A 14,970-nucleotide genomic window follows, 5' to 3' on the forward strand; every position below is an offset into this window, starting at 1 on the left:
CCATCCCTGCCCCTATGCCCCTGGCAAGTTCCTTTTTTTGGCTCCAAATTCCAATGGCTCCTCTTTTCCTGGCTCTTTACTCCCCATCCTCCAGGGCCTTCTAGTGTGACTTCACTGGCAACAAACTCCCTGCCCTCCCCCCAAACCAGCTGATCATCAGCGAGGCCCGCCTCCATCTTTTGCTTCATTCTTCTCCCCAAAGCCACTTTGGGGTGGGGCATTTTACTAGCTGTCTCTACTGCCATTCACTTCTCCCTTCTGAACAGCGGCCCACACCTCAGACCCCACAGAGAGGCACTTCCTTCCGGAATGGCTCTCCCTGCCCCCCCCCCACTTGGGTGGCATCTAGCCGGCATGCGTATTTAATCCTTTGACAACCCCTCCTAGGCCAGACCTCTCACTCGCCTGGCTCTTATGCTGCCCCTGGCCACCTGGTCAGCAGCCTCTGGCCTCTTCTTTGGCCCCTCCCTTAAAGTGATGGAGTCCTTCCAGCTTACCCCCTTTGTCCCCTCCTCTTCTACCCTCCTGCAGCGGTGTCCACAGCTCTACCTCTATCTCAGCCCAGACTATCCTGACGCCTCAAAAGTAATTCAACCCCGTCAGACATCTCTAGAGGTGTCCTACAGGCACTCTTAGCTCAACGTGTCCCGAACAGTGCCACGCTGTCCCTCACAACACCGTCCTCATCTCTGAAAGGCATGGCATGCCTCCAGCTGTTCAGTGCAGAGAGCCTTACCTGACCCAATTTCTTGTGGCCACTGTAGCCTCTTGGATCGGTGTGCTCCTTGCCATGACTGTGCAGCACCCCCCGCCCCCCATTGTTCCTGCTGTGTGCTTCACAGCAGCCGCCTTCCTCCTGCCCTGACTTCATAACCTGTTCTCCACAAGGCAGGCAGGGTGAGTTTTCTAAAAGGAAAATTTGATCATGTTGCTTCCCCATTGAAAACCCCTCAGTGGCCCCTGCCACAGAATGAAATCCGAGCTCCACAGCATGGCAATTCAGCCCCTGGCCCTGAAGTACCTCTTCTCTTACCCCATGATCTTGCTAGGACAAATGACCTAGCTAGTCCCTTGAATCTTGCTGCTGCTTGGTCCCAGGCCTTTGCATGTGGTTTTCCATCTGCCTGAAATCACCTCCCTCCCCCTTGCACTCACTTTGTTCAGCTGCTCACCCTTCAGGTTTGCTGCTGCTGTGTGTCTAATGTGCAGCCGTGGACCTGGACACCAGACAGCTAGAGCTGAGTAGATACTGAAGAGGAATGCACACCTTCCTTCCCTCCACAAGCACACCTCTCCCAGAAGTGGGGGAAAGGAGGCACTAGCTTGCCAACAAGGATTTTAGACCGCTCCTCCCAGCCTGGTCTCAAAGGCCAGCAGGCACTTCAAAACCAACTGCCATGGGGAGAAAAGAGGGACAGAAAACTGGCAAGATGGAGTTAATCACATTTATTGATTGATGATAAACCTGGGCAAGGCTGCACCGGAATGCTCCCTGCCCGGCTCTGCAGGGATATGCAACAAAGGGCAGAGATGCTCTTTCTGGGTTGGTACCAGGAAGGAGCCAGTCCTGGGCCATAGTGCACAGGACCACTGAGGTGTCCTGTCCAGCTGGACTACCTTCGTGGGTGGCATCAGCCTGGGCCAGGGATCAGTCCTAGGGTCCTGCCCCATCATTGTCTGTCAGCCTGGGCCTCAGGCGCAGGACCTCAGACCTGCAGTCTGCCCACCTGCCCAGCCACATGGCGACAGAATCACCTGGACAAGAGGAGGGGGGAGGAGACCTTGGCGTGGTGCTGGGGAGGACGATGTGAACATGGGCCAGGATCTGAGCCAGGGGATGACAGATGGGGAAATGGGGCCAGTGAAGAGCTTACAGGCTCAGAAGATATTGTGGTCTTTGACCTTCTCTCCCAAGTAGAAGCGGCTGAAGAGGAGGGCGTTCAGGTCGATGGTCTGGAAGTGGCCCTCTAGCACCATCTCCGCCACCGCTCGCCCCACAGCGGGCGCCTGCTGGAGCCCATGGCCACTGAAGCCCGTGGCAAAGTACATGTTGAAACAACCAGTGGGTGGGGGCCCACCACGCCGTTCTGGCCAAAGGTGTTGTCATGGCGGCCAGCCCAAGCGGTCTGGGCCTGCAGGGGCACAAGAGGCTGGGGTTCTCGGGAAGGCTGCCGGTCCACCCCGCCCCCACTCCTGGTCAGGGCCCGCTGCCGCTGCTGCTGGGGGCTTGGTGGGACGGGCCCTTAGACCAACAGAGTCCTTCAGCAGTTGTGAGGCAGATGGAGGAAGGCTGGGGACGGGCTCTCCAAGGGGCCGAGTGCTCCAGGTCATGTCTCCTAGTTACCTTCAGACTCTCAAAAGCTGGTATCCTCTGGGCCAAATGGGGCCACACCTTGTTCTGGAAGAAATCATGGTCCACTTCCAGGTCCCCTGGGTCTGGTTCCTCCTCCTGGGGTGAGAGGCGGGGACAAGGTGTATGGTACCTGGGACACAGGACAGAGCCAGATCTCACTGACCCCCCTCAGAAGGTGGGGGATGGGGACAAGAGAGCCCCACTCCACCTGGAGGGGCTGCACCCCCAGGAGCGGCTCTGGGCCCTCCTGGAGAGCCCACCCCTTTAATGATCGTCAGCCTGTCCCCCCCAGAGCCCCCGACCCTGCTTCGCTCACCTTGGTGGGGCTGCAGCCACCCAAGTAGTTGGTGCCCAGCCCTTCCTGGCGGAAGGAGGCCCCACAGGTGTCTGCAATGAGTGGCGCCTCCAGGCCCGGTCCCTGGGGGCAGTGCCACAGCAACACGTCCCTGCCGACACGCGTGGGGTTAGGGCGTGGCAGGAACGGCAACTCTCCCCTCTTCTGGCTTAATAACCTTTTATGCTGTTTCTGCCCCCCGCCCCCAACCTCCTCAGCTGCCCTGGGGGAAGTCACCTTTTCCTTGGTTCCACAGGGAGCGTGGTGCCCTGCAGGGTGCCAGGCGGCCCCTTCCCAATACCAGCCAGCTCTGCTATCTGCCCAGACCAGGCCCTAGCTGCATTGATCACGATGGCGCACTCCACAGGCTGGTACTCCAGGCCGTGGTCCCTCTTCACCTGCAGGCACCAGGAGGGGAGGGGAGGGAGGGCCTGGTTCACACACTGGCCACCGAGAGGGGCAGAGTTCTTCCTGAGCCTCAGTTTACCCACACTAGCAAGGGGGTAGAAGATCAGAATGATGGTCATACCTTTCTTGTCCCTACACTTTGGTGAGGAAGATACTTAGGCTAGGGACTTACATGGACTTCGTGGATCCTTTTCAAAGTCACCTCTTCCCCAGTCATGGTCTCCATCTGTTCCTCAGAGGAAGCCATGAAACCTGCAGGAGAAAGAAAATTAAACAAGCCCCTGAGGTCTTGAAGAGGAAGGAGATGGGAATTCCATTGGTGTCCTAAGGAAAGAAAGCTGGGCAGCTGGGAGCTTTCCCACAGACACTAAAGCAAAGAGAGAGGATCACAGGAACGACCTTGGCCACACTCAGGACCGGAGCGTGCTGAAACCTTCAAGCAGATCACGAGGCAGGCGGAAGCCTAGTCAGCGGCTGGAGACAGGATGCCCAGGACCGGCCCTCAGGGGAGAAGCCCCTTCCCCACCAACCCTTGCTTGGCCTGTGAGTGACAATAAGACGCAGTCTAGGCCTGCGCCCTGGATGGCAGAGGATATAAGCAGTGGGCGTGGGGCCTCGGACTCACGTGTCACCTCGCCGTGGCAGAAAAGGACCCCCATAGACTGGGCCTTTTGCTGGAGTCCCCGGAGCAGACACCAGGGGTCAAACCAACCTTCACCCTCCAACCCTGCGAAGAAAAGAGGACTCATGAAGAGGGACTAGAGCCCTCCTCTCCTAATGTATTTCCCAACCCGCCGCTCTTTTTTGGGCTCATAAGCTGGGGAAGGTCATGTTGACCGACTGGACTGAGTCAAATCCTGTGGAAGAACAGAGCCGGCACGGCCCAGGGCCCTGTTGGCCAGGAGGGGCGCGCCTCTCCTTGACTTGGCTGCAGGGTGCTGAGACTCCCAGTGGGGAGCCTGTGCCCCTGACCCTGGTGCAAGCAAGCAAGCCCCACCACAGGACGCCAAGGCTACTCCCTCTGTGTTTATCCAGGGAAACTTGTTCTGCAGCTGCTCAGGAGACATCAAGACACACTTTGGCTCCTTCCTGCCTGGAAGAAACACATGGGTCTGTATACGTGTGTGCGTGCGCGAGTGTGTGTTAGAGAAACGACTGTGCAGAAAGGAAGCGGTACGGACCCAAGTCCACAAGCGGGGAGTCTACCTCATGGATGCCCTGTCTCTGCCTGATTCCCCCACCGTCTCTCCGTGCTGAATGGGTGGAGGACAAGCCTCCTAAGCGATTCAGCGCCTGGCCCCTTATTCCTTTCCAACACCCTGGTGTCCCTTTGGCCGCACTGAATTCCTTGCCATCCCCAAACTATTCCATGTCCTTTCACAACGGGGTGAGCCTCCATTCCACCCTACTCTGCTGGGGACAGCCTTCCTGCCCTCCTCCTGATACAATCACATGCAGGAGCACCCTCCCCCCACCCCCGGGACCCTATTGTCCAAAGGCAGCAGCACAGGTGCTAGAAGGCCACACCTGTAAGCCAGACCGCCTGGTCTGAATCCCAGCGCCACCACTCACTGGCTGTTTGTGCCTCTATTTCCCCACACGGAACACGGGGATGTTCTGCTGATTACGGGAGTTAATATTTGTAAAGCATCTAGGACACTGCCTGAGGTCACTTGTGAGACGTGGAGAAGTGTTTGTTGAAGATGCCTGCCCTCGACTGATAGGGACTGTCACTTAGGGCAGGACTGCCACGTCTGCCAGCAGCCTACTTCGTACACGAGCCATACTCACTTGTTTGTTGTCTTTTGTCTATCGCTGCTTTTGTGCTTCAAGTGCAAGTTGAGTGATTGCTAGACTGCATGGCCTGGAAAGCCTAGAATACTCCCTCTCTGGCTCTCACAGGAAATGCCTGCTATACCTGGGCCCCTCCCTAGAAGTCCTCATTTATTAGGTCTGGGATGTGTCCTAGGTGGTTCTCGTCATCTGGCCATTGAGGACCTGGCGCAGCAGCACTTTGTCCTTATCTATACACAGCGCTTAGCACAGGGTGTTGCAGTTCTGCATGCGCCTGCCTTTCCTGATTGACTAAGTTCCCAGAGATGGGGACCCGTCTTCTTAGCTCCATCATCCCAGTCCTGAGCAACTCAGAGGCCGTGCCAGGCACCCACCTCTGCACTTTCACGTTGTTCTCCATGAGTGCGGCATCCTTTTCTGAAGCCAGCAAAAGATAACCCGAGGGGTTGAACTGGGGGCCAGGGGAGGGTCGTCGACAATAGCCAGGTAATCCTATGGGCAAAAATAGCTCCTCCGAGAAACTGATTTAAAGAAGGATGGAGAGCGTTCCCGGCTTCCCCACTGACAACTCTCAGGACTCGGCCCTGCCCAGAGGGAAGCCCTCCTCCAGGCACCCCACTGGGAAACAAGGAGGGGCTTTGCTTCCTCCTTGCCTGCACCTGTTCCCAGTTTCCCCGAGCCAGCTGGGCTGCTCCTCTCTCTGGGGTAAAGGAGGGATCACCACCCCAACCTCCAAATCGCATTGCACGTACATTGATGTTCCATAGAAAGTCGACTGAAAAGAGGGAGAGCTGGATGTTCTCAGGCAAGGCAAGGAGAACTCCTGACGGATCCCGCCCACCGACAGGCCAGTGGAGGCCCGGGAATACTGCGGGAGGACAAGGGAAGCTGAGGTAGACCAGAAAGCACCCTGCCGCACAGCAGCAGAATACTGTCATGGAAGCTGTGAGCCATGCACCTCAACTTGAAGGGGAGTCCAGGTTTACAATCTAAGAGGCGCTGACATGGACAAACCCATCTGTAAGTCATCCAGCAGCCCAGAGGGCCATTCTTATTGACGTCCTCACTAGCAGCTCTGCAGAGCAGAGTCGGTCATCAAGAAAGGGCTGGGCACACTCGTACAAAATGATAAGGCCATTTTGCCCCGGAAGGCCAAGGGCAAGGGGTTAACATTTAATCTACTAATTGGAAACTAGAGGGATATGGCCAGAGTAGCAGGATTCGTGGCTAGCTGGCAGCAGGAACAGGAGCAGATAAGGTCAAAACTTCAGAAGTAATGAAACCTAAAAGGGCGCTGTTTCTATTCATTATAACTTGAATGCAGGCTCTCTTGGACAGACTTGTGGCATCTCAATGGATCCAGAACTGTACAATGTCCTTCAAAAGCAAAACCTGTATTGTCAAGGTCTGGAGTCTGAGGGAGGAAGAACCTGGGACTATTTCTCAATCAGGTCCAAAGCTCAGTCTCTGCCCTTTGGACTGCCAAAAGATTGAGGTCTTTTCTCCCACTTGCTTGCACCTAGAATCCTTAGTAAAATCCAGGTCCAAGCCCCACTCACAACTCTGTCCTACCCCAGACCTCACCATGTGGTCCCGCTCCACCACCAGCACCTGGACCGCACCTCATTGCTTCTCCAACCTCTTTGGCCAATAGGCCACCGACAGGCCAAGCACCCCACCCCCGCAATCACCACGTCCGAGTGTTCAGGGGGCAGGTGGCTGGTGTCATACAGTGGACTCCAGTCCTCTCCAGGAAGAACTGACTGGATCTCCTTCTTAATTTCGGACACCTTTCCAGCCCAGTCTGTGGGACGCAGTTATGGTCAGAAAGGGCCCTACATTTCCCTTTCAGGCGCTAGGGACTTAGGGGACGGCACAGAAAAAGGTGAGCTGAACTGTCACTGAGCTGGCAGTCCCCGCTGTCATGCTCTCATAAAGTCGACTTGCACCAGCAGTATTCCGCAGCTTCGCTGTATGGCCTGCGTGCTACTAGGCTCTTCTCCTTTTCATGCATCATGCTCAGCACAAGATTCAGCTCCCTAAAATTAATACTCTATGCCCTCTGCCTAGGACAGGTGACCTAAGTATACTTACCTCCCCTGCAGATCTCTCTCTCTCGTGAGCCCCAGGCTCATACACTCAACTGCATGACTGCATTGTCATCTCCCCTTGGATGTCCCAGGCTCCTGAACCAAGAGGTCCCAGCACAGTAACCTCTGAAGCATGGTACCTCTGAGTGGCACCTTATCTTGGATGTCACCACCAGCAAACTAACATCCATGTCCTATTTATTAATCCTGATGGCTTTGACTCCTAAAATAGCTCCCTAATCTGTCCCCTTTTCTGTCACCATTTCCCTAGTCCAAACAGCCATGATCTCTCAGATTAATGCAAAAGCCTCCTATTCCCACTAATTCCCCTCTTGCCAACCACCCCCACCCGCAATTCGTTTCTACATCGTAGCTTGATCTTTTCTAAACACTAATTTAATCATACGCTCTTGCTAAAAACCCTCCAGAGGCTTTCCATTACTCTAAGGATTAAAGTCCAAGGTCTGTAAACATGGCCATGAGACATGATCTGGCTTCAGTTCATCTTGCGGTTCCCCACCCCCGACTCCAGCTCCTTTATTTCCTTGATGGAGTTTTATTCCCTCCCATCATAGGGAGTCCACACAGGTGTGCTCTCTGCTTTGAAAGCTTGGGTCCACTCCTTTGCCTAGTTAACTCTGCTTCCTTTAGATATCAGCTCAGGTATGTTCTTAGGGAAACCATTTCTGACTGCCCCCACTTTCGTTTCGGCAGCCGTCCGTCTCGAGAGACGATGGTGTAGCTTCTTGAGAGTCTATCTGCACCGCCGAGAATGGTTGTGCAGTCCGACTCGGGAGTGACACGGTATCTGTCTCCTCCCGTGTTGAATCGACATCTTGCGATGGCGCTGGAGTGTCCTCTCCAGTGAAGCTGAAGCTACAGAGCCTGGGCAGGGTGATATGGAGGGTCTGCTGTTGCCCATGCAGCAGACCCCCCCCTCTCTTCGCAGCTGAAGGATCCAAGGGAAAGACAGAGTCAATACAGCTTGGCTTCAGGTGCGCCGCAGGAGTTGCCGGTGTTGACTACAACGTCAAACCGCCTTAGGGACTCTGGCTCCGGATTTTCCGTCGGGGTTTACTCCCTTAGCCTTTCCCCTGAAGAGGTATGCCGCAAGGCAGCGGAGGTTTTTTGGAATCAGAGTTTTCCTTCTCTGATGTGCCCTGACTGGAAGATCGAACCAGCGACACTTAGCGCGCAGGCCGACGCTCAATCCACTGAGCCAAACCAGCCAGGATATGCTGCCCCCACTAGACTGTCAAATTCACTCACAGCTCTGTGAGCCTCTTTTGCAACATGCAACACATTTGCAACTTGTTTACTTGTGATTGCTTCCTACTGTCCTGTCTGCCTTCTTCACCACTGAATCTCTGGCCTAGCAGAGTACCTGGCACATTCTAGGTGCTCAATAACTATCTTGAATAAACGAACCCTTTGTCATTAACACCTAACTCACAAATGTCCAAGTCTTCTCACTGTTTCCAAGACAAAGTTCAGCAGCATTAGAATCTTTCTTTGATCTGGGCTTCCTTTACCTGTCCATACATTTCATACTACTGCTCAAACTGTTTAGATGGCTTTGGCTAGCTCCTTGCATAAGGACAATACTTTCCTCCTCCTAACCTTTGCTCAGTTTTCCAGACACTGTAACACACACCTTCCCAAAGCCAGTAAACATCCTTCAAAGCTGATCTCAGTTGCCATCTGCTCCACGTATCAATATTTCTACAATACTGACTTGGGGTCTATCCAGTCTTGAACTGGTCTAGAAAGTCTTCCCTCTCCACGTTCAATGCAGGCACCTCTAGGGCATATACTGAACCATCACCCTCTCTTCCCTCCTTCACGGCCACAACACTGAGCACCGCATGCTGCACGCGAGCAGGACTTCAGACGTATGTGCAGCCAGTGAGTCAGCCTGTTGTCTTACTCTGGTAGTAAGCTGAGGTGTAGAGACATCTAGGACTCGTCACCTGAGAAGGGCAACCTTGGGATCCATACACCTACCCAGGCTTCACAGGCTCCAGTGGGCAAGCTTACCCCCTTCTCCCAGATGACCCACTGTCTTCGAGGCGTGGGTCGGGGTCCAAGTCCCGAAGGTCACATAGCTAGAAACTGGGAGTACCCCAGAACCATGACACCCTCCGGTGCCCTCAACTTCACCCAGAGTCAAGACTCTTCTGAGCGTGCTTAGCCCCCGACCCAAGTGGCCTCGGCCTGCGCCTGGCCCTACAGCCCCATGTAACATGGCTCTTCTGAGCGTGGTCTCGTCAAGCGCGACCCTTTAAGTCTGGCACAGCTCGCAGGTCGTCACCGCTCCGCGCCGCCCGGCATTCAGGCTGCACACCCATTGGTTCCTTCCCAAAGGCAATCGTTGAGGGGCCCAAGACTGGGTTTTCTGGGGAATAGTGTGAACTCTGAGACATATTGTCTTCCCAGGAAAGGGGAGGCAACAACTCCTTCACTCATGAAGCGCTCCCACTCAAGTATAAACTGGACAACCAGTTCGAGCTGGCGTTTGTGGCAAGTGGGGGAATTTTAGAGGGACAGGTGCATTCTCAACACGGTCCTGGTTATTAAGAGAACCCAGATTAACTGAAGAAGGCGTTATACGACGAAGTAACTGAGAAGACAAGGAGGGTGCGGGTGAAGGGAAGAAACTCGGGCCCAGAGAGCTGGGCCACCCTCAGCTCAGGGACACCTGCCGGACGGCTCAGCCAATCTGGAGGCCTGGGCTGAGCTGGCTTCCCTCTGTTCTGGGACGGCGTGTAAGCAGATCTGTTCGCTCTCTGTTTCTTTCCCTACACAGGTTGGTTTTCAGAAGATCTTAACACCGACGTATGTCGACAAATTGACAGATGATGTGCACCGGCTGCTTCAGGACAAGTACCGCACAGAGACCCAGCAGCAAAGTGCTTTGAGTCTATTGAATGGCACTTTTGATTTCCAAAATGACTTTCTGCAGCTCCTTCGGTGAGAGGCTTTTCTGCTCCAAAATCAATTTCTGTGACTTGATGAGCTCCCTCCCTTCCTGAGGCCCATTCAAGGGTAGTAAGCTGTTTATTGCTGCCCAGTCCTACGTTATCTTCCTGGTGTGAGGGTCCTTTCTCTGGACATTATTCCATTCTCCTTCTCTTTAGTGAAGCAGAGAGCAGCAAGGTCCGGGTTCCGAATACCACGAAGAAATATGAAGATTCTGAGAAGGCCAAGAAGCCTGTAAGACCCGTGATTGAGACAAAGGGTGAAAAGCCCAAGGAAAAAGCAAAGAATAAAAAAAACAAGGGGGCCAAGAAGGAAGATTAGTTTGCACTCCATGGACACTGAGGGGCTCCCTTTTCTTCTGTCGTTGCCCGTCTCCCTCATGCAGGTGCCCACCACCTGCACTGGCATCCCCAGTCCTTGGGAGCCCCAAGGAGTTTGCTCATTTCCCTTAACGGATTTGGAAGATGTTTTTCCCATTGTCTATTTTGTGGGAATCGGGTCCTTCTGCTCCACTGAGTTTTCTCCTAACAGGTTCTGATGTCCCTTTGGCTACCAGCAAAACGGTCCCTGCACAGAAGTCAGTGGGGGCTGAGAATGGGGTAGAGCTTTCCAAAGAGGGGCTGATACAGAGGAAGCGGGAGGAGGTCATTCAGAAACATGGGAAGGGCATAGAAAAGCCCAGGTGAGCATTGTAACCTTTGCCATAGTCTAGCCATGTTGGGGGCAAGGGCCTTCTCCGGTTCTTGGGTGGATGTTTCCTGCTTCTTCACCATAACCTTCTGTGTTGTAACCCTTTCAGCAAGTCCACAAAGTCAGATCCTTCAAGGGGCAGAAAAGTACCGCGGGTGTGGGCTCTGGGTGGCTGTGTTATCAAGGAAGACCTGGATTACAGCTCCCCTACCACCAACGGAGCCCCAGAGGTTGCCCTGCCTGAGACATCAACTTGTAAGTCAGCCAGGGCCAGAGTGAAGGTTACCACTAAAGAGAATTGGGGAGGAAATAGACAGGAGGGCAGTACCTTCGATTTCTTTGAGTGGGGGGACAGAGCAATGTGGACAGGGTAAATCCTGGGCTTTTTCCCCTCTCAGAACCTTTAGAATGCCTAATCCTATCGCCTTTCCCCATACCCTGCAGATTCAAGGGACTGGGCCTGGGGGGCAGCTTCAGGATCTGGACTGCAGCAGCTCAGATGACGAAGGGGCTGCTCAGAGCCCTACCAAACCCAGGTAGGAAATCTCAGGCGGTGGGTGGTGCGTGTAGCTCCAGAGTACATGAGACTTGACTCCCGCCCACTGGCTTTCTATGTATTCACGTATCCGTAATCTCCTGGCCTGCAGTGCTACCAAGGGGGACTCTGGGTGGCATGTTCGGGATGCTGAAGGGCCTTGTGGGCTCCAAGAGCTTGAGTCATGAAGACATGGAATCTGTGCTGGACAAGATGAGTGATCACCTCACTGGTAAGTTCTAAGGAACAGGTGGACTCGTGCGGATGGCGTAGGACGGTGGAGAGGAGAACAAACACGTTTCTTAGCTGTACTGTAGGGGTTGCTGACTGATGACACGGTGCTCACACCACACCTGTCCCCCTCTCCCCTCAGCTAAGAATGTAGCAGCAGACATTGCAGTCCAGCTCTGTGAATCCGTGGCCAACACGTTGGAAGGGAAAGTGATGGGGACATTCAGCAGTGAGTATCGCCCTGTAGCAGAAGTGCGGTGTGGGCGGGGGCCACTGTGCGAACCAGGAGTTGAAGTGCATGGACCTTCTGACTTTCGACAAATCTCTTAAGCTCTGAACCTCTTATTAGGTGACTTAATGCTTGTGAAGTGTTTATTAGGACAGTATCAGATATGGTATGGGTTCCCGGGGCAAGATCCTGGTGTAGTATCATCCCGATTCAAGTTGCTTGAAGAAAGCCATTGGGCGTTCTTTGGGTACATTCTTTGGGATTCTTGGCTGCATCCCCTCCTCCCCCTTTCAGCAGTGACTTCCACAGTAAAGCAGGCTCTACAAGAGTCCCTGGTACCGATTCTGCAGCCGCAGCGTCATGTGGACATGCTCCGGAACATCATGGATGCCCAGCGTCATCAGCGTCTGTATGTTGTCACCTTCTGTGGGGTTAATGGCGTGCGAAGTCTATCAATCTTGCCAAGGTCAGTGCAGTTCCCCATCTGTCTGACGACATTTCTTCACTGTCTTAGCAACTCTGGCTCTAGGTGCCAAGTTTCCTTTGCCTCTTCTGCAGATCCCTTTCTGGCTGTTAGAAAATGGCTTCAGTGTCTTCATTGCCGCCTGTGACTCATTTCGTGCCGGGGCTGTGGAACAGTTGTGCACACACCCGACGTTTGAGCGCCCTACAACCCCCTGAGAGTCACGGTGGTTGCACCATGGTGCAGGTGTTTGAGAAGGGCTACGGCAAAGACGCTGCTGGCTTCGCCATGGAAGCTGCTGCCTTTGGTTCAGTGCACACAAAGCCCGGGAGCTTGTCTGGGCCCCTTCCCTCCTTGGGTTCCCTTAAAATATGCTGAGCAGCAGGGTTACCCTACCAGCACCTAGGCTCAGTGCCAAGTCAGGACTGGGGGCTTGCGGGGCTCTGCTTTGGGTAATAGGAGTAGGTGCAAGCAAAGCCAGGACATCCCAACTGAAGAAACCTCTGTTCAGTCGCCTTAATCAAATTGCCATCCTTTTCCTATGCCTAGAGGGTCAGCCATAAAATATTTTTCTCTCACTACCTTGTAACCACGTCCAGAGTCCAAGAAGTAAACTGATAGACAAAAACGTCGCCAGGCCAGGACTCCTTGGGAGAAAGCTGGGAATCTGCGTGACAGTCCGTGAGTTGGGAGTTGACCCCTTTGTTTCTCTCTAGCATGTAATCAAGGCTTTGACGTGGTGCTCGTGGACACAGCTGGCCGCATGCAAGACAGTGCCCCTCTCATGACTGCCCTGGCCAAGCTCATTACTGTCAACACGCCCGACTTGGTGCTGTTTGCGGGGGAAGCCTTAGTGGGCAACAGGGCCGTGGGTCAGCCGGTGAGGGCTACGGCGCGGTTCTTCCCAACCTCAGCTTTGGCCAGTTAGGTGCTTTTTACTGTGAATGTCCTGTTTCTCCTTTCCAGCCCAAGTTCAGCAGAGCCCTGGCTGATCATTCTGTGGCTCAAACACCTCGGCTCATTGATGGCATTGTCCTCACCAAGTCTGACACCACTGGTGACAAGGTAAACATGAGTGTTAGCTGGGAGGGCAGGGACAGGCCATCCTTCCCAAGGGAGCTGAGGCTGTTTGCTGCAAAGCCTGTCACTAGGCGAGTGGGCAGAAGGTTCCTTGGGTTGACTGGGTGCCCCCTTTTCCACGTCAGTGGGAGCTGCTATTTCTATGATCTTCATCACAAGCAAACCCACTGTGTTTGTGGGCACTGGCCAGACCTGCTGTGACCTACATAGTCTCAATGCCAAGGCTGTGGTGGCTGCCCTCATGAAGGCTTAACATGCTCTTGCCCGATACCAAATTGCCGCTTCCCCCAGAATCCCTGTTCCCGTAGCAAGGCTGTGCTTTAGAGCGTGTGAGCAACTTGTCTTCAGTGCAGTACAAAGGCAGAGCGAGGGGACTCCTTCTAACCCCACCCCTGTTCAGTCCAGCTTCCACCTGCAAGGAGGGCCAAGTCATGTTACAGTCACTGCTCATCCCCCGCACCCTCACCACAGTCCTGCCCTCCCTACGCAGGCAGGAGTCCCCATCGCTCTGCCTGCAGACTTGGTCCCATTGCAGCTTTGACCGCTGGTCAGAAGATCAATGCCAGAACTTCGCTAACGAGTGTGGTCATAGGGACATCTGAGCATAATAAGCATACTGTGGCAGTGTATGGCCTGTTCTTCATGCTGCCAATTCTGACGATGACCTCATCCTACTTCTGCAAAGCATCAGCTAGGCCAGAAAGGTCTGTTACACATGAGAGAAAAATGAGTCCCCTCTTCCCTCAGAGAAGGGGAGCTGAGCTGGGGTGCTGCACTGGGCTTCTCAACCCTCCTGCTCTGCCCCACGCCCAGAACCCGGATGTATGCTTTGCATGTTCGCCTTCCTGGGAGAAAACCACCTGTCAGAAGGGTATCGAGCTGTCCTCCCCCAGTTCTCCTTCCTGAGGGACCCCGGCGTGTCCGCCCCCTGCCCACAGCGCCTGGTAGACAAGCGCTACGTTGAAGGATACAAACCTCTGCCGAGACTTGTCCTCTAGCTTGGTGTTACTGTCGAGCTTCTAGTGCAATAAGGGGAGGGCTGTCTGCCCGGAGAAGGGCGTAATTTATATGTGAGAAAATAAATTTCATAAATAAATGGCCTTTTAGTCTTGGAGTTACTGTATACAGGATTCAAAATTAAAACCCCACATCACATTACTGGGTTTATGGTGAGAAGGGAAGCAGCAGGAACCAGCAAGGCTCTGAGGAGCCCGGAACAAGGGGTCCTGAGAAGGAGGTCACCCCTCTGCCGGGGAAAGGAACAGAGCCTTTAAAATTTCAATGGAGTTACAAAAACTAGGCTTGTCAGTTTTCTAAGGTGACTACGAGTAGAACCACGACCCTGGGAAGTACATGAACAAATTTTTAATACAGCTCAGGTAAATAAAATACTGTACACTGTAAAAGGTCTAGAAACTAGAGCTTCAAGTCTTGTTTTAAAACACAGCCATTAAGGTCACTGAAAAACTAAGTACAAAAGTGTCACCAGGGCAACGGTGAGTCCCTGGCAGCTACACCCCAAGGCCTTCGTGCTGAGCAGCAGCCCCCTGAGTGGGTATCGCACTGATGAGCGGCGTGGACACAACCCGTGTCCAGCCTCGGGGTGAGGAGGGGGGCTGCATCGGGGTCCCGCTGGTGCTCGGGTATTCTCCAACGAACAGGCTGCATAAGGCCAAGAACTGGGGGAAAAAACAAAGGCCAAGAACTGGCCGCACGAAGGATTAAGTTGGAACGTCCCCTCCCCCCCCCACTGTCCAAAGCCCCAGCCTTCAACTTCTGGGTTC

General features: G+C 54.0%; 1 protein-coding gene and 1 pseudogene across 2 annotated transcripts; one reads left to right on the forward strand and one right to left on the reverse strand.

Moving 5' to 3' along the window:
* Positions 1–1,431: 1,431 nt before the first annotated feature.
* LOC149997352 (FAD-dependent oxidoreductase domain-containing protein 1-like) lies at positions 1,432–3,754 on the reverse strand (annotated as a pseudogene). The gene is made up of 6 exons (XR_016514218.1): positions 3,721–3,754; positions 3,268–3,347; positions 2,989–3,085; positions 2,670–2,905; positions 2,345–2,449; positions 1,432–2,132 (listed from the first exon to the last, which is right to left on the reverse strand). The product of XR_016514218.1 is annotated as an FAD-dependent oxidoreductase domain-containing protein 1-like (transcript).
* A 5,090-nt stretch (positions 3,755–8,844) lies between these two features.
* LOC149997353 (signal recognition particle receptor subunit alpha-like) lies at positions 8,845–13,598 on the forward strand. Its single transcript, XM_090292285.1, is given in 16 exon segments — positions 8,845–8,871; positions 9,416–9,499; positions 9,786–9,949; positions 10,117–10,278; positions 10,476–10,640; positions 10,758–10,923; positions 11,093–11,184; positions 11,306–11,415; positions 11,557–11,643; positions 11,938–12,084; positions 12,087–12,109; positions 12,202–12,284; positions 12,286–12,413; positions 12,823–12,986; positions 13,073–13,181; positions 13,312–13,598. Coding segments are annotated over 16 exon segments (1,839 nt in total). The 3' UTR covers positions 13,440–13,598.
* Positions 13,599–14,970: the final 1,372 nt, after the last annotated feature.

The sequence above is a fragment of the Furipterus horrens genome, unplaced genomic scaffold (genome assembly GCF_987537825.1).
Source record: "Furipterus horrens unplaced genomic scaffold, mFurHor1.1.pri manual_scaffold_11, whole genome shotgun sequence".
NCBI lineage: Eukaryota > Metazoa > Chordata > Mammalia > Chiroptera > Furipteridae > Furipterus > Furipterus horrens.